This window comes from Dermacentor andersoni, chromosome 6 (assembly GCF_023375885.2).
Source record: "Dermacentor andersoni chromosome 6, qqDerAnde1_hic_scaffold, whole genome shotgun sequence".
In the NCBI taxonomy this organism is placed as follows: domain Eukaryota; kingdom Metazoa; phylum Arthropoda; class Arachnida; order Ixodida; family Ixodidae; genus Dermacentor; species Dermacentor andersoni.
In genome coordinates, this window is record NC_092819.1 from 155,644,326 (window position 1) to 155,668,650 (window position 24,325).

The following is a 24,325-nucleotide window of genomic DNA, read 5'->3' on the forward strand; positions in this document are numbered from 1 at the left end:
TTCGGTGTACATTTATATTTGACAACCACACAAACAGAAACGAGAAGGATGAAATAAGGTAGGAACACACATGAACGCTGACTCAACTAGAAGTTTATTCGTGAAGACAAAGATTTGAAACAAATTGGCCAACTTCACAAAGAAAAAGCCATGGATGTGCAGCAGACAGCCCGGCACAACAAAAAAGGACCGAAAGACATGTCCTGTAGAACAAACATATGCGTCAAAAACAAAAAAAAAACACATGAAAACTGAAAGGTTTGTCCTGTAAGTGATATTAACGAGAAATAATGCAGCAACTCTTTCCCACTTAGAGTCACAGAAATCTTGCTTATGAATTTTTCTTCGTGATCAATAAATAATTCTTCCATAAGTCTTGTGTTCTGGTCTTTGTGATGAAACAACCGTTCTTTCTGCTCTATACCTCAACATCAGAGGAGTTCCAGCAGCAATATTTATTGATCACAAACGAAACAAATGCATAACCAAGTTATCTGTTGCCCTTAGTGGGAAAAAGCTGCAGTTCTCAAAAGAGTATTTCTCGTTGGGTAATATCACTCATCGAACAAATATTTCACTTTTTCGAAAGATTTGTCCGATAGTTCTCGTTTTTCACGCACGTTTATTCTACATGACATGGCTTTTTCATATTTTTTTCTTGTCGCTCGTGGCTGTTTCTGCCACGCATGCACGGCTCTTTACCTTTGTCAAGTTGACCAGCGTCTTTAATACCTCGGTCTTCAAAAATAAACTTAGTTGAACTTGCGCTCGTGTGTGCTCCTACCTATTTCGTCGTCCGTCTCTGTTCGCGCTGCTGTTTCCAGTACGCACGTATCACTTAGTTAGGCTGGTAAACATTCTCGCATGCAAAAGGAAATACCTCCCCTCAAAAGGTAGCCCATCCTTTACTACTACAAGCCAGAGCAAATCAAAAGCATTCACAGAGTCCATGCGCGGCAGCTAGTACACCACAGAGCAGCACAAAAAATAGTTAAAAATCCCACTTGATGGAGAGTGGCAACAGAGATGCGAGCTTGCTAGTGAATCAGCCACATATCAACGGGTGTCTCTGGCATGACGCCAAGCTGCTCTTGACGTAGAACACTTTAGCATCTGGGCATTTGCTGCATGCGTAACCTGCGAGAAGGGAATGCGGGCAGAAAATGAGATTGCGCGGATTCAGAATGTGCCACACACTGCACATAACTACGCACAAAATAGAAGTACACACTATACTGGCAAGTAAAAATTTGCGACTCTTTACGAGTGCTGTCTAGAAAAGGAAGAAATAGGTTGCTACGGTAAATGTTAGCTAAGACACGCACAGCGATGTTTCACAGCGGGGAGAAATATTCCCGGCTCTCTCGCAGAACCAAAGACCACGCGACGGTGCATAGCCGATACCAAGCAGATATCGAATCTTTGGGCAGAAGTCCAGTAGAAGGAATGACCTAAACATACGCCGCGAGCGATGCGAGCGTGAGCGTGCCTGTACGAGTGAGATCACGTACCGCTTCTTTGAAGCTAGCCGCTCCGGCGTGGCTCCGATCATCCCGCGCCATTTGTGTGCAGAACGTCGCGTACACGCCCTTGCGCGTTTTGCGCGGTAGCGTCCGCGCAGTCAGCTAGCTTCATGCACGCGTCATTCTTCACCGCGCAAACGGTGCTCGAGTGCGACGCTTAGCTCGAGGCGACAACGCGCCGATTGGCGCTCCTTTCGCTTCTGGAAACAACGCACATTCGGATCGGTCCAACTCAGAGGCAGCAGAGAACGGTGGCATGTTTCGGTTATCGCTTATTAAAATTGTACAGTACGCCTTGAACGGCAACCCGCCGCGCTAGATAAAGATGCTTACTGCGGTAGTTTTGGCGGTGATAGACAATAAGGTGAGCCCGTCGGCGGCTATGTTCTTTGACCACGTCACCACACCTCCGTTCATTTGCGCTGTGTATCCGTGTACAGTCACCGCGCGGAAGCTGTGACTAATCGGTTGGCCGTTCTCCGCAAATCCCAGAGAGGCGAAATATATATTCGCGGTGCGCCGCATCATTAGCCGCAACCTAAATCGAGGCGCGCTAACCGCTACGGCACAAAAGGTGATCACACTAACCGTATGGTATACGATGAGCCACTACGGAAAAAAAAAATTCTGATGTTCCACGTGCCAAACCAACGATCTGATTATGAGGCACGTCGTAGTTGGGGACTCCGTATTAATTTTGACTTCCTGTAAATTTTTACGTGCATACAATGCACAACGCACGGGCGTTTTTGCATTCCGCTCCTTTGGAATGCGGCCGCTGCAGGGATCGTATCCACGACCTCGAGCCCCAAATTGCCACGGAGGCCGCCATAGTTACGAAATGCGTAAGCGTGAAGTGCAACACTGCCTTTCGGTACGAGTGTGGTACAAGCGTAGCACAGCTGCACACCTGCTGCACGATTATTTGTCGCGGTTCTCCTAAACTCGTAGTGCCTGCCTAAATACCTTGAAAGGCAGCGCGCCTCTCACGTAACGGAACGCGATAACAAGCGCTTAGACGGCATACGTGAGCCCCCATGAAAGATGACGTGGCCACTGTAGAAAATTATCACTGCGCAGAGAAGCCGATCCTTATGTTCCAATTGTGTTCTCTCATACAAATGAAGGAAACGTTATTAGACAGGAACAAATGAAGCAGTGCAATTTTACGCACATGGGGCGCCGCTGCCTCTTCGCCTACCATTGTTTCAAACGAAGTGACGGCGGAAGCGAGAGTTAGTATCGCGCGCATTTGCTCCGGGGCATGCGGTTTGCTTCTAGAAAGTGAACGGTGTGCTTAACATGTCACGCTCGTCAATGTCAAAATAGAAAAGAAGGCTACGTGCCCAAGAAAACGAGATTACTTACCTATCTTCAGAAGTGCGGCTGCGACTGTTTCGGGGTGCCTTCTCTCCAAGAGGCATCATGGCCTCTGCCGCGCAACTCATCAAAACCGTCAGGCTCGCACATCAGTGGAAGACTAGTTGTTGGGTGAACCAACCACTTCACCGGATAAACGTCCCACTTATCGTCGTTAAAGCATTTCACTAAAATGTGCGTCGTGATGTCCGAAAAGAAAATACTTTCATCAAGAAGCACGAGGCGTGAACCACCGCAAAACTGCAACCGAATAACTGAGTCCGAGAGCCGTTCACAGCTTCACATGGTTTCACTATCGTATTCAGTTATAAAAACCTTTCAAACACAAAAGAACGACACTTAAGAACCACTAATTGATTAGCAATAATTTTTCATCAACTAGCCTTCATAAATTTTTAAGAACTACCTAATTTATAGCGTAAACAATAAATACTACGACCAAAAAATGCGACTACGAAACTAGCGGTAACCATGTGTACTGTTGCAAAAGTGTGCTCAAAACGAAGCTCGGTTGCGCCCGTTTGCGCGCACACATACACACCCGAACCTACCTTAACGTTTGTCGCGCCGCCTAGAAGTAAGCATTAATACTATTTTTGCTATTTTTACAAAAATAAAGCTTATAAAATAGTTTTTAGCGTCTTTGCAGATGACGAGGTGACAAGTAAGGCACAATAAGAGTCCGTTACCTGTATTTCTTTCATTTCCCTGTGGTGTTCTTAACTGAACATACGAGACCTGCAGGCTTGGAACATGAGAAGACGACAGTTCGGCGAGGCTCAAATAAATCGCGTGCTTCTTGCAAGGCGAGTAACGGGAGCAGCCGCAGATACAGCGATTAGCTGTGATACTGTTGCGGCTGTTGCTGAATCTGAAGCACTTTGAAGTCAATGGTTATAGCGGCTGCGCGCTGCGATCTCAAAGCGCGTTCATTCTTTGATCTCTAGTACCACGGACATTGGACAAAAACTATATTTGCTTTACGGACAGAGGGTACGTCGCAGGAAATTCGAAGACCTCACCGTGTATGTTGGTAGCGTGTGCGCGCTTGCATCCTACGGTTCCCACAGTGCGTCCGATGCTCGAAGGTAGCGTCGTCGCCTGTCGGCACCTGTCTTAACGCCGGCCGCGCTGCCGCCGTGTCTACTTTTGGGGAACTCCACATGCGCGTAGTCACCGTGTTTGCAAGTGAATTTCGCATTCTTCTGCTTCCCGAAACGTGCTCATTTCGGATCGTACCAATGGTTATGTCATCTAGTGTATGCTAAAACGACGATGGCATTTGTACACCGGCGAAGAAATAAATCGTTATGAACTTGGGCGGTCATGAATCTAGTCTAACGTTGCAGTTTTCACGTAGCGAAAATGGCTACGAAAGTGGGGCGGTCCCGGAGATAGGCGCTTCAAAGCGCCAGCTGTAGCGACAGCACCAGGAAGTGGCACGCGGCGCACACGCCAAGCATTTCAGAGCTTACTAGCTTTCGAATGAGAGGATTATGCGCGCGCTCGTGGCTTATTGATTAGAGTACCGGGCTCGACGGCCGACGTTCGATTCCACCCCATCGGTCACACATAATTTTCTATTAATGAAAGCGAGGCGAAAGAAGAACCTACCTGCCGCAAAGTGACAGGAATTCGGTTGGAACGCATCGCAAAACATGTTTGGAATGTCTTCATATGCGATTTCTAATTATTGTATACTGGACTCAACTGCTACACAACAAAAGAACAACTAGAAAAATCAACACAAATTACCCAATAAATTGTTTATTGAGAACACTCAACGGTAATATTGTTGTGCAAGGATTGAGTGAACTCAATTGCTCTTGAAAATTTGTTGAAGTCCGTTGTTTCAACAATTCCCCAACAATATATTAATGGTTAATCAACACTCATTTTTGTACGGGTTATCATCAAAAGCAAACATTTAGTAGAGCTTGCGCTCGTGTGTGCTCCTACCTATTTCGTCGACCGTCGTCCGCCTCTGTTCGTGCTGCTCTTTACAGTACCAACGTATCACTTGGTTAGGCTGGTAAACATTCTCACGAACAAAAGTAAATGCCTCCCCTCAAAAGGTAGCCCATTCTTTACTAATAAACGCCAGATCAAATCGAAAATAAGCCTTCACAGCGTCCATGCGGCAGCTAATACACCACAGAGCAGCAAAAAAAATAGTTGAAAATCCCACTTGATGGAGAGTGGCAACAGAGATGCGAGCTTGCTAGTGAATCAGCCACATATCAACGGGTGTCTCTTGCACGACCCCAAGGTGCTTTTGGCAAAGAACACTTTAGCATCTGGGAATTTACTGCATACGTAACCTGTGAGAAGGGAATGTGGACAGAAAATGAGATTGCGCGGATTAAGAATCTGCCACACACTGCACATAACTACACACGAAATAGAAGTACACACCATACTGGCAAGTAAAAATTTGCGACTCTTTACGAGTGCCGTCGAGAAAAGGAAGGAATGGGTTGCTACGGTAAATGTTAGCTAAAACACGCACAGCGATGTTTCACAGTGGGGAAAATATTCCCGGCTCTCTCGCAGAACCAAAGACTACGCAACAGTGCATAGCCAACACCAAGAAGATATCGAATCTTTGGGTAGAAGTCCAGTAAAAGGAATGACCTAAACATACGCCGAGAGCGATGCGAGCGTGAGCGTGCCTGTACGAGTGAGAACATGTACACCCGGCCACGCAACGCTGCCGGGGTCGGCCGAGAGACAGCGGAGGAAGACAGCATATGCATAAACAGCAAACAAAATATAGTGGTGCTCAGCACACCTTCCGAGGAGTGGGCCAGGAAATATGGGGCTATCAATAAGCTACGCCTTGGAGAACAAGAATTTGAAGCAAGTGCTTACAGAGCAGCTCCTGATAATACATCCAAGGGTCTCATCAGAGGAATATCCCAGGAGGAGAGTCCGGAGGACATAGTGACCAGTCTGGTCACGCCACGCAATCCTGGAGTCTTGCACGCCAAGAGAATGGGTAACACAGACAACGTGATCATTTTATTTGAAGGTTTTCACGTCCCCAGATATGTGAGGTATGGAGCGATGCTTATCCAATGCTCCTTGTATAAAAAACACATCGACATATGCTATGGATGCGGAAGAACAGGGCACAGGGCTGACGTGTGCCCCAACCCTGAAGACAAGATTTGCCGGGGGTGTGGGTGCAAGAATCCTCAGCAGGATCACAACTGCGACGCGGAGTGCCAACTGTGCGGCAAAGACCACCTCACGGGAGACAAGAAGTGCCAAGCAAGATACAAGATACCGTACCTGGTCAGGAGACGCCGCTGGGAGCGACGGAGGAGGGAAGAAGAAGAGGCCGAAGAGGAAGAGTACTCCTACCACAACTACAAAGAAACCAGAGGGAGCAACAACAATAATCATAAGACTGTAGCGAGCAAGCAGCCCTCAACCGACAGAGAAGAAACAAGCAGGAAAAACTATGGAAGACACCGCTCTGGTTCCTTCCCGAGACTGCCAGGGGAAGCCGGTCGCGAACGCTCCAGGTCCAGGTCCAGGACCAGATCGTGGACGAGATCAAGGTCGAGGTCCGGTTCGAGAACTAATCGAGGGGGAGACGGGAGCAAAGCACAGGTGAGCTGGGCAAGCGCGGTCTCCGGCACTGCTACTCAATCGCCTAAAGTTAAAGGGTCCGCCCTAGAACAGGAAATGACACAGATTAGAAACATGTTAGAACAGATTACCCGAGAGAATGCAACGCTTAAAGATGAGATCAAGCAGCTTAGGGCAGAAAACGCGAAGCTTCAGCAACAAAAGAATGTCAACGCACCCTCCGCCAGTACGACGTCGACGCGTAGTCGGGCTCCAACGCCCGTTCCCACGCAAGCGAACGGAGAAGCACCACCACACAAAAGGAGGGCGCAAGAAACGGCTGAAGAAAAGAGTGTATTTGCAATCAGCGAGGTTATGGGAACGTTTAAAGGAATGTTCGATGGGTTACAGCAACAAATCACAAACATGTATGTAGAGATTAAACAACGATTCGATGGATTAGAGAATAGAGTAGCGGCACTAGAAAGCACACCAAAGGATATTAGGCCGGCAGGCGCAGGACCGGTTAAAAGCAAACCGTATAGCAGGCCGAATACGGTAGAAAATAGCAGGGCCACCGGGGAAGAACAGATAAATCAACATGGCGCCGCGTAACCAATACGCGATTTGGCAATGGAACTGCCGCGGGTATCGTCGCAAGCGAGGAAACCTGCAGCAGTTCGTAACAAGTAAGGAGGCGCCAGATGTCATCGCCCTGCAGGAAACCGGGGGGATCGCAAAATTATCGGGGTATAAATCGTACAGTGCTTCCGGCGAGAAGGCAACCGTCACGACGCTGATACACAGAAACCTCTCGGCTGTCGAGCACGATACCGGTGTGCGCGGCATAGACCACGTCCTGATTGAAATAATCCCCTCCCGTAAAGAAGAGGGAAGTCTATTTATTCTGAACATATATAGTCCACCCCGGCACATGCCCAAATTCGGCCCACTCTTCCGCAAAGTGTTGAGCGTAGCGCAGAAGCAGGCACTAGTCGTGGTCGGCGATTTTAACGCGCCACACGCGGCTTGGGGATACAGGATAGAGAACATTAAGGGCCGAAGCCTATGGGCAGACGCTCAGCACGAATGACTAACGCTCATAACTGACCCTCAGACACCAACCAGAATAGGAAACAGCGTAACCAACGACACGACACCAGATCTAACATTTACGAAGAATCTAGCAGTTTCTCAATGGACAAACATGCAGGAAAGCTTAGGTAGTGACCACTACATCGTCGTAACAACGGTACAAGCAGGCCCAAGGAAAAAGAGGGGGAGAGAACTCAAGCTAGTAGAATGGGACTCTTTCCGCAAAATCCGACAAGATGATGCGGAAGACACTATAACGGACATTGAGAAATGGGCGGAGAAACTGCAAGAAAACATTAAACGAGCTACCAAAACTGTTCCAGAGGAGGCAGGTATAGAGGAGATGGATAGCAGATTATTGCACATGTGGGAAGCGAAAGGTAGCATGTTGAAAAGATGGAAAAAGCAAAAACATAATCGGAAATTAAGGAAGAGAATTGTGGAATTAAACAAGGAAATCGAGATATATGCAAATAGGTTAACCCAACAGAAGTGGGAAGCCACGTGCGACTTGATGGAAAGGCAGATAGGAATGTCCAAGACCTGGAACATTCTCCGATGTCTCTTGGACCCCGGAAGTACAAAAACCATACAAAGACACAATCTACAGAAGGTTATACACAGCTACAACGGTACAGAAGAAGAGCTCTTTCGAGAGCTCCAAAAGATGTACGTTGGTGATGTGGAGAGAGAACTACTTCCGGATTACCTAGGTAACGAGAATCCTGATCTTGATACCCCTATTACGGAGGCAGAAGTCAGATATGAACTCACCAGGCTCAACTCGAAATCTGCACCAGGACCTGATGGGATAAGCAACAAAACACTCAGGAACCTCGACGATGTATCCATCCGAGCTCTCACGGACTACATGAATAACTGCTGGGAGCAAGGCAGCATTCCAAGTCAATGGAAATCAGCCCAAATCATTTTTATACCAAAGCCTGGAAAGAAACCACAACTGACGAACTTAAGGCCGATATCACTGACATCCTGCGTCGGTAAACTCATGGAACATGTGGTTCTCACACGTCTCACGAGATACATGGATGATGGAGGACTTTACCCACATACCATGGTTGGATTTCGACCAAAGTTATCGACGCAGGATGTTATGCTCAAACTAAAACATCAGATCATAGATGCGGGTGAGAAAAGTCTAGACACTAAGGCAATACTAGGTCTCGATCTAACTAAGGCCTTTGACACCATCACGCACAAGGCCATACTACAAAATCTCCAAAAGCTGGATGTAGGACGTAAAACATACGCGTACATCAAAGACTTCTTGACAGATCGTACCGCAAAGATTTCAATTGGAGAATCCAAATCGGACGCGCTCAAGCTAGGTAATAGGGGTACCCCGCAGGGTTCAGTCCTATCTCCCTTTCTATTCAACGTGGCAATGATCGGTCTTCCTGCGAGACTTGACAAGATAGAAGGACTCGGACACAGCCTCTACGCGGACGACATCACCCTTTGGGTGGCGGGTGGAAGCGATGGGCATGTGGAAGAGATCCTTCAAACAGCAGTAAACACGGTGGAAGACTACATCAAAGACAAGGGACTGAGATGCTCCTCACAAAAATCAGAACTTCTGCTCTATAGGCCCACATGCCGGGGTCGAAAAAGCATTAGGGAAAGGCCGGGCATTGTGGTCACAGTAGAAGGCACCACGATACCGATAGTGGAGAGCCTGAGAATACTGGGACTCCGCATATCCGAAAACGGCCATAACGGAGAAACCATTAGACTACTTGACAATAGTGTTCAACAAACAATCAGACTAATAAAGCGGATATCCAACAGGCACTATGGCATGAAAGAGCACAATCTCATCCGATTAATAGAAACATTCGTAATCAGTCGCATTGTATATGTGGTTCCTTACCTCAAGCTCTACGCTGCGGAGAAAACCAAGATAGACTGCATTATTAGAAGGGCGTATAAGCAAGCCTTGGGACTTCCGGCAAATACGTCAAACGAAAAATTCTTGGCGCTCGGCGTGCACAACACATTAGACGAACTTATTGAGGCCCAGAGAGTAGCGCAGTATGAAAGGCTTACACAGAGTTTGACGGGGAGACACATCTTAGATGACATCGGAATAACCTACGAAGCACAGCACGGAGTGCGGAGAGACATCCCAAGGAAAATAAGGGAACATCTATCAATACCCCCCCTCCCCAGAAACATGCACCCGGAGTTTCACCAAGATCGAAGAAAGGCACGAGCGAGAGCTCTCCACAAAAGATTCCGTAGTGCCAGGGACGTGGTCTATGTGGACGCGGCGGAGTACGCAGATGGACATAGTATGTCCATAGTTGCTACGAGTCTAGAGGGTGACTGCAGAGTTAGTGGGACGGTAAAAACATGGAAGGCAGAGGTGGCGGAGGAAGCTGCCTTAGCACTGGCAATAGCCTCCACGGAAGCTAACATCGTAGTAAGCGACTGCAAGACAGCCGTCAAGAACTATGCAAAGGGAAGAATCTCGCCGGAAGCACTGAGAATTTTAAACAACTTTCGTGAAGATCGCGACATCCACATTATTTGGGCACCCGCACACTCCTCCCTTCCCGGGAACGAAATAGCGCACAACCTGGCTCGAGAACTGACAGGCCGAGCAGGTGACACGCAACAAATACTGGGAACGGAGAGAGACCGGATGACCAGCTTTAACGAGATCACCAAACACTATAAATTGGGAAGGGCCCATTTCCCCCCGGCACACTCCTCGTTAAATAGACGGCAAGCGACGGCATGGCGCCTCTTACAAACAGATACATATCCGAACCCGGTGGCCTACCACCGCTACTACCCGGACCTTTACACGGATAGATGTAGATTCTGTGAAGAAAGGGCGGACCTACAACATATTGTTTGGGCTTGTCCTCGTACACCCATACAGAATAAAATAATTAAGACCAGAGAGCAGTGGGAGACCGCGTTGCTCAGCTGTGCACCGGAAGACCAACTCAAGGCAATCCAGCAGGCCGAAGATGCCGCCAGGGCCCAAGGGCTCGAGGCCGTCATTTAGGTAGAGGCCTAGGTCTCAAATCTGCTGTGCACAAATAAAGTTTATTCCTCCTCCTCCTCCTCCATGAAATCTGAGAAAATGCTGATTATCTCCGCTATCACACAACGCAGCCTGGTATTTTCATTTCGGGCCTCAACTAGAACATGTTAACAACATTGTAGTATACAGTTTTACTGGCTACTACTACAAGCTGCCCGGGAATTGAACATTTTCTGAGCTCTCGTGGTCCGTAAACTTTTGTGGCCGAGTGTACATACCGCTTCTTTGAAGCTACCCGCTCCGCTGTGGCTTCGATCATCCCGCGCGATTTGTGTGCAGAACGTCGCGTACACGCCCTTGCGCGTTTTGCGCGGTAGCATCCGCGCAGTGAGCTAGCTTCATGCACGCGTCATTCTTCACCGCGCAAACGGTGCTCGAGCGCGGCGCTTAGCTCGAGGCGACAACGCGCCGCTTGGCGCGCCTTTCGCTTCTGGAAACAACGCACATTCGGATCGGTCCAACTCAAAGAGGCAGCAGAGAACGCTGGCATGTTTCGGTTATCGCTTAATAAAATTGTACAGTACGCCTTCAACGGCAACCCGCCGCGCTAGATAAAGATGCTTACTGCGGTAGTTTTGGCGGTGATAGACGATAAGGTGAGCCCGTCGGCGGATGTGTTCTTTGACCACGTCCCCACACCTCTGTTCATTTGCGCTGTGTATCCATGTACAGTCGAGCGCAATTTGAAGGTTATCGCGCGAGCGTCAACCAGCCCAGCACTTCAGGCACCTGGCGGCCGGTTTCGGGACAGGAAAAATCATGATTTCGCACTCTTCTCCCACTCGTTCGCTGTTACATGCAACAACCATCACCCCGCGACAAACTCACCGCCCTTTCTCTCTATTCTAAGCTTTCCATTTGTTGCGTTAAAGTGTGGACTTGGTTACCTCGTATCTTCGCGGGCTTAAGCTAATGTTCTTGGTCACCCATTCTTCCTGGCTCAGCAGCAATGACGTTACATAGGCTAGATACAGCTTCGTAACGTCCAATTTCAGATAATACCGAAGAATACGTCGTGCGCACTACGATCACTGCCTCTTCGCAGAACCAAAAAAAGAAAAGAAAAAGAAAGAAACTGATAGCCCAGCAGGGAGTGACGGCTGCTGAAGGAACAGCAAAAAGAGTGAGGGAAGCAGGCCTGATACCTCCCTCGCCTCGGCAGAGAATTCTGGGCCATGGCGCTGTTCGCGTTCCCGGTCGACGCTCGCGCGATAACCTTCAAATCGCGCTCGACTGTACAGTCACCGCGCGGAAGCTGTGACTAATCGGTTGGCCGTTCTCCGCAAATTCCAGAGAGGCGAAATATATTTCGCGGTGCGCCGCATCATTAGCCGCAACCTAAATCGAGGCGCGCTTAACCGCTACGGCACAAAAGGTGATCACACTAACCGTATGGTATACGATGAGCCACTACGGAAAAAAAAATTCTGATCTGATTATGAGGCACGTCGTAGTTGGGGACTCGGTATTAATTTTGACTTCCTGGAAATTTTTACGTGCATACAATGCACAATGCACGAGCGTTTTTGCATTCCGCTCCTTTGGAATGGATCGTATCCACGACCTCGAGCCCCAAATTGCCACGGAGGCCGCCATAGTTACGAAATGCGTAAGCGTGAAGTGCAACACTGCCTTCCGGTACGAGGGTGCTACAAGCGTAGCACAGCTGCACACCTGCTGCACGATTATTTGTCGCGGTTCTCCTAAACTCATAGTGCCTGCCTAAATACCTTGAAAGGCAGCGCGCCTCTCACGTATTGGAACGCGATAACAAGCGCTTAGACGCCATACGTGAGCCCCCATGAAAGATGACGTGGCCACTGAACAAAATTATCACTGCGCAGAGAAGCCGATCCTTATGTTCCAATTGTGTTCTCTCATACAAATGAAGGAAACGTTATTAGACAGGAATAAATGAAGCAATGCAATTTTACGCACATGGGGCGCCGCTGCCTTATCGCCTACCATTGTTTCAAACGAAGTGACGGCGGCAGCGAGAGTTAGTATCGCGCGCATTTGCTACGGGGCATGCGGTTTGCTTGAAGAAAGTGAACGGTGTGCTTAACATGTCACGCTCGTCAATGTCAAAATAGAAAAGAAGGCTACGTGCCCAAGAAAACGAGATTACTTACCTATCTTCAGAAGTGCGGCTGCGACTGTTTCGGGGTGCCTTCTCTCCAACAGGCATCATGGCCTCTGCCGCGCAACTCATCAAAACCGTCAGGCTCGCACATCAGTAGAAGACTAGTTGTTGGGTGAGCCAACCACTTCAACGGATAAACGTCCCACTTATCGTCGTTAAAGCATTTCACTAAAATGTGCGTCATGATGTCCGAAAAGAAAATACTTTCATCACGAAGCACGAGGCGTGAACCACCGCACAACTGCCAAGGTAGATGTACTGGTAGCGAAGGCTCCATAGACGCCCGTTGGTCCAAAAAATGGCGGCTCGTGGGCACTCCAGCGCCCCCTGGATTCTGGGGGGCAAACTACGCAAACGTGACGTAGAATGACGTCACGCATACGTATGCTTTTGGCGCGAATTATAAAGCGGTATTTCTGTAGAATCCGCGTTTTCGAGCCCGTACCTCTCGAAGGTTGCTGCCTTTCAGCGCGCCCCAACCTTTGCCAGTCAAATGTGCTCGAGTTCCTGCTAGTTATGGCCTTGTTAATGTGCAATTGGGAACGCAATGAAAGTGACTGGTAAAGGAGGGGCAGCATAGAAAGGCCTCAACACTTCCAGACACTGGCGAAGCATGCATGATTCGTAGTGCAAATACTGGTGCTAGTACTTTTGAGAGCTTTTGAGTACAGCAAGGTATGATGCACAAAGCACTGGCTCAAGTGCACAGTTCGCAATAGAGTGTACGGCAAGTATGGTTTTCATAGTTTCATATTCATTGTTTATTGCAGCAACCAAACAAATACAGTCACAAAGCACACCCTTGGCACACAAACAAAAAATACATGTCACAGGCAGCACAAGCAGTATTGTTTAAGTTGGCTAATCATCTCAATAGTCACAGTGCAGATAGGAAAAAGCCCTGAAGTGCCACGAACGTTGTCAGTTAGGAAATTGAAAAGTATAGAAAACAATGCTACGACAGCTTCAATTGAAGCAAACATAACATGACATAAGTAGGCGCATCAACACAGACCATAGAGCACACTGGGATTATTCTTCACATTTAATTTCTTCAGCTGAAAGAATATAGCAGGTGCGTTTACATCTGCAAGGCAATGTTAAAGCCAGCTTTAGCACCCTCAAACGTGCTCAACGTAGGAGCAAATACCATACATTGAGCCGGCGTACCATCTCCAGAGTACTTCTAGTCGTTAGCCGGATCAATTTGAAGTAATTTTACGTCAACAAAAGTACACATGAAGTACAGCGTACAGTGAAGTGCAAGAACATTCGCGGGGCAGTAAAGCATGTAATCAGTGTACTGTACGCTACAATATAGCCAGATAAAAGTCCAGCGGGAATCGGTGTAGCGTGACACCAATGGTACTATCCACGCTGTCGCAGTGTACCACGGAGCATCGTTTCGTCACATGCCGCAAGCTCATCTTGAAATGAAGCGCTAAGCGCTTCAAAAGAAGAGCGCGAAGCGTGCAAAGACGGAAAAAGACTTCGCACTGGCCGCACGCCGAAGGAAACGACAAAACCGAGAAAACTGCCGCAGCGGTGCAGCGGGCTGCAAATCTTACCGAACGGTGACAAAGAAGTGACGTGCAAGGACGACGAAAACTTCGCAAAAGGAGCATTTTGAGACCGGCGAGCTAAATTTATACGCTTTACCAGGCGCGCCATCGCAGACAGCTGGCGATAAGAAATCGCTTCGTACGCTCCCGCCACTGTGGCCGGGTTAGCCGGGTATCGAAACAAGGCCTGCAAAGACGCGCTGTAATGCACCGCACACTCATGAATAGGGGGCAGGTCAAGAGTGTTGCAAAAATACAAAATTTGCCAGGTTTTAATAAAATGACTTACCTCTTTCATAAAACAAGGTGCTAATATATTTTTTTCTTTTCTATTGGCAGATTACATTCCAATTTTGTAGCTTTATCATTTCTTTATATGAGTGTTTTGCCCCCCATCCTCTGGTTGTGCTGCAGTCGCGCTAAACCACTTTTCGGCCCAGCCTTCGCCACCACTTTAAATCCGCCTTGCAACTGCAACCGAATAACTGAGTACGAAAGCCGTTCACAGCTTCACATGGCTTCACTATCGTATTCAGTTATAAAAACGTTTCAAACACAAAATAACGGCACTTAAGAACCATTAATTAATTAGCAATAATTTTTCATCAACTAACCTTCATAAATTTTTAAGAACTACCTAATTTATAGCATAAACAACAAATAATAAGACCAAAATATGCGACTACGAAACTAGCGGTAACCATGTGTACTGTTGCAAAAGCGTGCGCAAAACGAAGCTCGGTTGCGCCCGTTTGCGCGCACACACACACACCCGAACGCTACCTTAACGTTGTCGCGCTACCTAGAAATACAAATTACTACTAGTTTTGCTATTTTTACAAAAATAAAGCTTCTAAAATAGTTTTTAGCGTCTTTGCAGATGACGAGGTGACAAGTAAGGTACAATAAGAGTCCGTTACCTGTATTTCTTTCATTTCCCTTTGGTGTTTTTAACTGAACATACGAGACCTGCAGGCTTGGAACATGAGAGGACGACAGTTCGGCGAGGCTCAAATAAATCGCGTGCTTCTTGCAAGGCGAGAAACGGGAGCAGCGGCAGATACAGCGATTAGCTGTGATACTGTTGCGGCTGTTGCTGAATCTGAAGCTGTTTCAAGTCAATGGTTATAGCGGCTGCGCGCTGCGATCTCAACGCGCGTTCATTCTTTCATCTCTAGTACCACGGACATTGGATAAAAAACTCTATTTGCTTTACGGACAGAGGGAACGTCGCAGGAAATTCGAAGACCTCACCCGTATATGTTTGTAGCGTCTGCGCGCTTGCATCCTACGGTTCCCACAGTGCGTCCGATGCTCGAAGGTGGCGTCGTCGCCTGTCGGCACCTGTCTTATCGCCGGCCGCGCTGCCGCCGTGTCTACTTTTGGGGAACTCCACCTGCGCGTAGTCACCGTTTTGCAAGTGAATTTCGCATTCTTCTGCTCCCCGAAACGTGCGCATTTCGGATCGTACCAATGGTTATGTCATCTAGTGTATGTTAAAACGACGATGGCATTTGTACACCGGCGAAGAAATAAATCGTCATGAACTTAGGCGGTCATGAATCTAGTCTAACGTTGCAGTTTTTACGTAGCGAAAATGGCTACGAAAGTGGGGCGATCCCGGAGATAGGCGCTTAAAGCGCCAGCTGTAGCGACAGCACCAGGAAGTGGCACGCGGCGAACACGCCAAGCATTTCAGAGCTTACTGGCTTTCGAATGAGAGGAGTATGCGCGCGCTCGTGTCCTATTGGTTAGAGTACCGGGCTCGACGGCCGACGTTCGATTGCACCCCATCGGTCACACATAATTTTCTTTTAATGAAAGCGAGGCGAAAGAAGAACCTACCTGCCGCAAAGTGACAGGAATGAGGTTGGAACGCATCGCAAAACATGTTTGGAATGTCTTCATATGCGATTTCTAATTATTGTATACTGGACTCAACTGCTACACAACAAAAGAACAACTAGAAAAATCAACACAAATTACCCAATAAATTGTTTATTGAGAACAGTCAACGGTAATATTGTTGTGCAAGGGTTGAGTGAACTCAATTGCTCTTGAAAATTTGTTGAAGTCCGCTGTTTCAACAATTCCTCAACAATATATCAATGGTTAATCAACACTCATTTTTGTACGGGTACCCAATTAGGCGGAATGAAAAAAAACTTTATTCGTGTACCACCAAGCGGCGAGAAACAAGATTACCTTGGCTCCCTCCAGCTACGTCGTATTGCCATATTAAAAAAAAAACATTAATTATGGGGTTCTCCGTGCCAAAATGCCTATCTGATTATGAGGCGCGCCGTAGTGGGAGAATCCGGAAATGTAAGCGTCCTGGTGTTTTTTAAGGTGCACCTAACTAGAAGTACACGGGTGTTCTTGCATTTCGCCCCCATCGAAATGCGGATTCCCATATTTGTAACCTCTGGCTAAAGTTCAGAGAGAGCTTTTTCAAGAAGTGCATCAACTTTTGAAATAAAACCTGGCCGTAGCCATAGATGCGTCTATCATAAAGTATTTACATATATATATATATATATATATATATATATATATATATATATATATATATATATATATATATATATGTATATACATATATATGCAACGTGTTTCACGTAACTTGAACCACACACCTATGTACTGGGTGGACAGGGGGCGCCCAACCAATAACGTGAAAGGGACACATCCCCTCCCCGACTCTCCTAAGTATGAGGGGAGCCAAGTCGCGTAATTGGAACTATAGGCGTATCTACATGGTGGGCAGGGGCATCTGTCCCCCTGCCCACTCGGTAGATACCAATTTGGTTCAAGTAACGTGAAACAACACCCTGCATATATGCAAGGCGGATTAAGTGATCAATAAAGCAAAATATACCTGCAAAAGACGCACACATACACACATGCGTGTGTTTTTCACATATAATTCGAAACTCAATATTGCTTAATAAGGCTCAATATTATTCAGCAATCAGTTGCCAGCATTTAGTCAACGACTTTATTGTTGCGAACACTCAACAATGGCTCTATAATACTCCATATATTTCAACAATATATCAAGAGAATTCAGTCAACGACGTAATTGTTGGGAACTACTCAACACTGGCTCAATATTACTGAATACTATTCAATTTTACATCAACAGAATTTAGTCAACGACTTTTTTTTGTGAACTACGCAGCACCTTTAATTTCGAATCATAGCTCTGTGCTTTCATTAATTGTTGAGGTACTGTTGAAAGGCTATTGAGTCCACAATTCGACAACAATGTGCCCAAATATTTCAATAGTCATGTTTATAAAGGTCACTTCGCTCGCTGCTGCTGCCGCGATTCTTCACGCCAGCGTTTTAACAGCGAGTGTCGGCGGTCATGGAGTCTGAAGTGTTCATGTTTGCCAGAGCGTGCTGACACCGTGCTAGGTAATTTAGATAGTGAGCGAATGTTTACAATGGGGCGTTCTACTCCAGCGGCTGCTGCGTTGGGGCGGCCGCGCGAGCGCTGTCTCGAATACGATCAACGATGCAGACAGTGAAGATGTGTAGGCGCAGCGAAGGCTGATAGTGTTGTGTGCGCTGTAGCCTCCATTCGCTTACGCATCACCCGCGTTCACGATCTGAAACGTCGCTGTAATTTTTTGTTTCGATTTCTGATTCGGCTTGGTTTGTTTGGTGAATTGGTGATCCTTATCTGGTGATTCCACTAGGCTCAACTTTGACCGCACATCGTCTTATATGTCACTGCAGGCATTACCGTGGTTTCAAACTATGAAGAAGCTATGTCGCGTAATTGTGGAGTGAGTTCACCTAACTGAAGGTCATAACTATGCATTATTGCAGCGAAAGGAAAGTGCCCGGAGATAAGCCTGGAACATGGGGATTACGACGGTGAATGCTGCGTGCCAGGCAACAACGTGTCCTTTTACTGCCTCGACGAGGAACGATATCGACTCTCAGGTGCTGACAGCGCCATCTGCCTGCCAAACGGAAACTGGAGCTCACCAATACCCACGTGCGAAGGTTAGTGACCTTAAGAAACATGTTAGCCAGAAGTTGCCTGTTGTACAAAGCATTCTTATGAACTCGATGCATCCTCATCTGCTAAAATATCCTGGTCTTACGCAACAGATCATGTAAAATTAGGCTTCATGGTTGGGATTTCGGTTTGGCTGTAGAGAATGAACCAAGGGCTTGTAGACTTACTGCACTTTCTTGCCTTTGCAATGACGGAAGCACGCTGCTTTTATGCGCACCCAACGTTTCCTTTCAACTTGAACTTTGCATCATAAATTCAAGATTTCTTTTTGCCTAGTTTTGCCACAACCATGCCATTGTTATTGCATGCCCGTTTTGCTCGCGAATGTTTGAAAGGGGCCTCACTTGCTAGCACGTCGCCTCTCTACACATGATATATAATAAAAGCGCGCCTGCCCGAATGAATTGAAAGCTGGTTAGAAGCAAAGGTTTTATGGTTGATTACTAGAGGCAGCCAAAGAAGGATGCGTAAAAATGCCTTCTTTGCGATGGGCTCATTTCCTGCCAACGAGACTGGAACACCGCGCTGAAAGGATGCTTGACACTGCTGTGCAAAAATACATTCGTAGTTTGCCCTCGATACGTCGCGCAACTCATGCACCGCAGTTATCGTCACATATTTTCTAAGATTTGACTTTGATTTTACGCTTTTTGTTCAGCCGGAGCTCCGAAGAATAATCTGAGATTTTGATTTTGCACGCTCTAACCGTAACGCAAAATATATACTGTAAGTATTCAGCTGAGTAAGCAACAGTAAAGAACAGTGCTTAAAGCGGCCGGCTGTGCGGCAATTTTGCGTGCACTTAAGGGCTTCTTTCACGCTCGTAAAGGCACTTTTATGTAGCACGTGTTTGAGCAACAGAAAGCTGTATTAGGTGTTTTTCATGTCCCTCTACAATTTTCTCGTTGACAGTATTAACTATAAAATTCGAGAAGGTTATTATTCAATAGTTAAGAATAGTTATCTGATTAGGCGGGATGAAAAAGCAAACTGAGCACTTCCAAGTGACGGCAAACAACATTACCTTGCTTCTGTCCAGCTACTTGGCATTCACAGACATTTAAATTCAGGCTAAAGTTGACTGGGACACTCTGCAAATGTTTTTCAGAGCGGTGAACTGAGCGACTAGCCCTATTTGCTCATGTCAGTGGCTTGTTCCATTTGTGCGCAGACACGTACTGCAAGGACCCTGGCGTGAGTCCAGTCGGTAACCGAGTTCTCTTCCTGGGCCAAGACGTGTACAACAAGGAATGCTGTCCTCCTGAAACCTCTGCAGTTTTTACTTGTCCAGAGAACTACGAACTTGAGGGCGAAATGGAGACTACCTGCACAAGCAATGGAAATTGGTCACATCCAAGGCCCAAGTGCCGACGTAAGCATGCGGCTAAGCGGAAAACAAGAATGCTGGCCTTCCTTTGCAGTGACATACGTTTACGTTACAGGTCGCCCTAATGTGCGGTAACGTTTGTTGAGCTAGATGAAAAGCTTATGTCCTGTCAGGCCCAAACAAAGGCGCGAAAATTAGTGACAGGCTTTCCACGTCATCCTCCCGTTTTTGAATTCATCAGCGCCATATCATCATCAGCCTCTTTTTATGCCCACTGCCAGCCTTGCTGTTTTTGCCAGAGGGTTTCAGGAATAGTGGTATAGTGAATCTTACAAGGTGGCCATCGAAGTATATCAGGGGTCGTTTCACAGGGATTCTGAGAGGCACCGCTATTACATTTCTAAAACCAGATTTTTTCATGAGCATATTCTGATTCTTCTGATACATATTTTGATGGGAAAGCAATTTTGGTGCATACACAACAATTGAGAACACATTTTGCGTCAGTGGTTCAATTAAGGTTTCGTTATTTTTCCTCCTGCATATACTTCGCGGTGCTAAAGCGGGTAGAAATCTACGTCGTTTCACGAACGCTGTGTTTCTCGTCTAAGAATTTTAGTTCCCTCGTCTAGCAAGCGGCCTGCATGGCGAAAAACTAAAGCTAAGAAAGCTGCGTATGTGTCTAAAATATTGTAAAGATTTTACACAACTTAGTATGCTAATCGAACACAAAATTATTCGCGCAACTAATCCAAGGCCATTTTAATTAGGCCGCGCTGACATCTTTCGAATTTAGGTACTTTTGCGAAGCCGTTCTGTGGAAGCCATGGTGCTTCAGAGTGAAAAGACTTGTCTTTTGCCGCAATTGAACACACACAAAAGGAAGACACACAAAGACAACACGGACGGCACTTACAACTGATTTATTTTGGGCTGTCACCCCAGAATATATATATACATACACGCATGCGCTGGCTGTTCACAAATCTACGTTACACAGCGGTCAAACAATCTAGTTTAACTGGATAACTACATTGTTTGACCACCTACTAGGTGTTTGACCAGCACTGGGTAACGTAGATCTGTGAACAGCCAGCGCATGCGTGTATGTATATATATATTCTTGGGTCACAGCCCAAAATAAATCAGTTGGAAGTGCCGCCCGTGTTGTCTTTATGTGTCTTCCTTTTGTGTAGTCAAGAGTTCGACGAAAGTTCGTCTGGTCAGGTAACATGATGATGAAGAAATTGCGGCCACTGACCAAGTCAAGGTGAAAAAACACACAGAGACGTTTCGGGACCCGTACGGGTTCCTTGGTCACACTAAAAGCGGGCAAGAGCCGCGAGTCGTTTTTATGGCAGAATGTGACGTAGAATGTGACTACGTCACATTCTGCCATAAAAACGACTCGCGGCTCTTGCCCGCTTTTAGTGTGACCAAGGAACCCGTACGGGTCCCGAAACGTCTCTGTGTGTTTTTTCACCTTGACTTGGTCAGTGGCCGCAATTTCTTCATCGTCTTCCTTTTGTGTGTGTTGAATTGCGGCAAAAAACATGTTTTTTAGCAAGTACCAATTAGGCCAACAAGCAGTTCTGTTGCTTCAGAGTTATTTTGCGTTTTCTGACACGCAGCCGAAGGAGCCTGTGACGATTTTGATGTCATCAACGGTATAGTGCGCGGTAAGCGCTCTGGTGGCGAATTCTACGCACCGGGTGACAGCGTCTTTGTATCATGCTATCCTGGATTCCGAGTCAACGGTACAGACCAGCTGTACTGTGAAGACGATGGTTACTGGGACGATGACGTGCCCGTCTGCGTTGGTGAGTGCCCTGTTCATCATAGCGCTTCGCACGTTACGTCACCCTTGTCCAGCTGTATTCTTACTGCTTTGTTCTGCACAGACTGAGATGCGTCTAAAGATACGCTGTATTGTATAGGAGGCAACACTCTGACACCTCAGAACTCGGCTGCTACAAGCCGTGATAACAAATTATCACTCTTCATTCAGTATTAGTTGCACGTGTCCTTATCCTGCTCGAGCCTTGTGAAATACCTCCTGCCATATTTTTTATTTCGTCATAGTGTTTAAAAAGACGATTTTTTACCATTTTTCCACAGAGTCCAACTGCACAAGGTTTGAGCCCGGACAACACCTTGTAGTAGATGAATTCAAGTACATGAACAATAAATCTTTCCCTGAGGGAACTGCAATCAACTTCCACTGCGAGCGAGGTTATGTCCTTGATGGCATCTTCAGTAGTGTGTGCAAAAATGGCGGCTGGTTCGGACGGATCCCCAAGTGCGAAGGTAAGTGAATAAGTAGATTTGTGGTATAGAAATCAAATGCAAACAGGCTATTCCCGCTTATATGAAACGGAGTATTTCATCTTCGCCATTGGTTACGAATATGAACGCTAATTAAGTGTTGCATAAGGTGCGATTAACGTTTACCTGCAGGTTCTGTGGCACTACTGACGTTTATCTTTGATACTATGCTTCAGAAAGGCACCTCAATAATTCTGCTTTGTCAGTCCAGACAGCTGTTGACGCGCGTGTGTATAGTTTTCTCTTGTGCTTTAGTATGCTGAAACATAAATTTAGCAAGGCCTGTGAAGAAAACTGGCGATTCACGCGTATCAACTTGAACATTGAATTTGAGAGCGACTAGCGTTCTTTGGCTACAGGCCCCTTTTCGTGGTCAATGGTTGAACTTTCACCATCGACACGAAAGCGCCGATGCAGTGATATGAGTTCCGAGGCACGCTTGTAAATGTGTGAGTTAACTAACACATTCCGTGCTAACTACGGGTCTCGCATAATTGTGAGTTCCAGATTTCGCAATTGCAACGGTAATATAATTGTGCCGCCAAATTTCATTGCGCAAACAGGTTTGTTGCGTAGCTGGGAACGTAGGCAATGGGCGAAATTTCAAAGGTAGAATTGGCCTCCGCTGTAGGCTTGTCTCTACACAACGCTAGATCAGCTGGAAGCCAATAGGTGCAGCACATGCGGTCCCTCGTGATTTGCCGCTTCTGAATGTTTAGAAGCTGTAGTGTAACGCTCCTGAAGAAGCGCTCATGTCAGCGCTCGTGTGAAGCCTTCTTCTGCGTTCAGATGTTTTTTTTGCACTCTAGTTACCTGATATATTATGAGGTAATATGAGTCAGTCAGAAGGATGCGAACAGGACCCGTAGTTCTGAAGATGCAGTATACAGCACAAAAAGCGTAAACGTAACTCTAATGACCAACTACACCCTTCAGTTTACCGCAGCTGCTTAGATTGGCAGCCTTAGCGAAGTTTTTAGTCAGTTGTCATTGCTTTGAGTACCATGGGAGACTTTTAATTCTGCCACAGCTGGATGATGCAGCTTCTTGTGTGCTTCTAAAAGAATAATCATTCAAATGTTTTATTGAGAAGTAGCAATGCAGATGTCTAAGCTTAGGAATTGTAGAGGGTACATAGATACGTAAAAATTCTGAGGTCTAGAATACTGTTTTAGCGCATACAAACGAGGACACTAGAATCTGCAAGAAAGGCGCAAACAGGGTCCTGTTAGCTCCACGTCTGTGTCTTACACGATTACAGACTTACAACATTATTCCAAGATTCCATACCAGCAAGCCCGCGCTGCAACTCTAGATGTCTAAGTACTGGCTCAACAGTGTACCAACGTATTGCACCCTTGGGGAAAACGTAAGAAGGCGCCCTTAGATACGTTAATTTAAAACATATGGAGGAAGTGGTTATTTTACCGAGGTAAATCAATCGCGCTCAGAGTGTCAGTGTGCATGTGAGCGAAATCTTCTGCCGACCAAGACAGGTTGACATGGCTGGCGACTCCGTGCCATTCGAAGACTGATATTGTCTATCTATAACTTCAGCAAAGCCCGAGGTATGATTGTTTTCAAGGAAGTGTACGTAGTCGTTGCTCAAGTGAGGGCGATGTGACGAGGAAGACGGAACATTTCAGCGTATGTTTGGTGGAGCAGTACGGTAGTGTATGTAAATGACAACACATACGTTGAAATCAGCCATCGGTCTTCGTGTGGTTTGTCGCGACGCTGTTGCTTTTATGTTTTTGACAACTTGATCCTCCTCAAAAGAGATTTAAAAACACAATTGAGGCATCACTGGGATTACTTTCAGTTGAGAGAGAAAACTATTCCACTCGAAGTGCCATCAGCTGGTGCTGCACGAGCTAATATTGAATTTTGAATAGTATTTTTACTTTAATTAACAGCTGTTTGGATACTTGTTTGTACATGTGGTTGTGTAACAGTAAAAGTTGTTTTGTATAAAGACGTTGTTTTTTGTCAGGGTCACAAAATACGCGCCGTTTAGATAATTATTTTTTTCTATCGCCTAATACTTCTGCATATCCCTGATACCCACAAAACATTCACTTGCTACATCAATACCTTATAGTGTTTGTGGGCCAGATGACATTCAGTTTTCAGGTTCATAGAGCATTCGCTATAATTTGTGTGACCATTTAGTAAACTTACAATGTTCATATTTCAAAAGTCCTTGCATCGAGAAATATATGGACTAGTGTGGCAGGACCGCGCTAGGCGCGCGTGCACTGACAGTCGACCAATGGGATAAATAC

At 46.5% G+C, this 24,325-nt stretch overlaps 1 protein-coding gene across 1 annotated transcript in view; it reads left to right on the top strand.

Moving 5' to 3' along the window:
- LOC126523480 (complement C2-like) overlaps positions 1 to 24,325 on the top strand; it is a 216,554-nt gene that overhangs the window by 41,361 nt on the left and 150,868 nt on the right. Inside the window, exons 4-7 of the mRNA XM_050172090.3 lie at positions 18,193 to 18,372; positions 19,560 to 19,760; positions 21,347 to 21,535; positions 21,834 to 22,022. Of these exons, the coding sequence (XP_050028047.2) occupies positions 18,193 to 18,372; positions 19,560 to 19,760; positions 21,347 to 21,535; positions 21,834 to 22,022 (759 nt within the window). The remainder of the gene's footprint in view (positions 1 to 18,192; positions 18,373 to 19,559; positions 19,761 to 21,346; positions 21,536 to 21,833; positions 22,023 to 24,325) is intronic.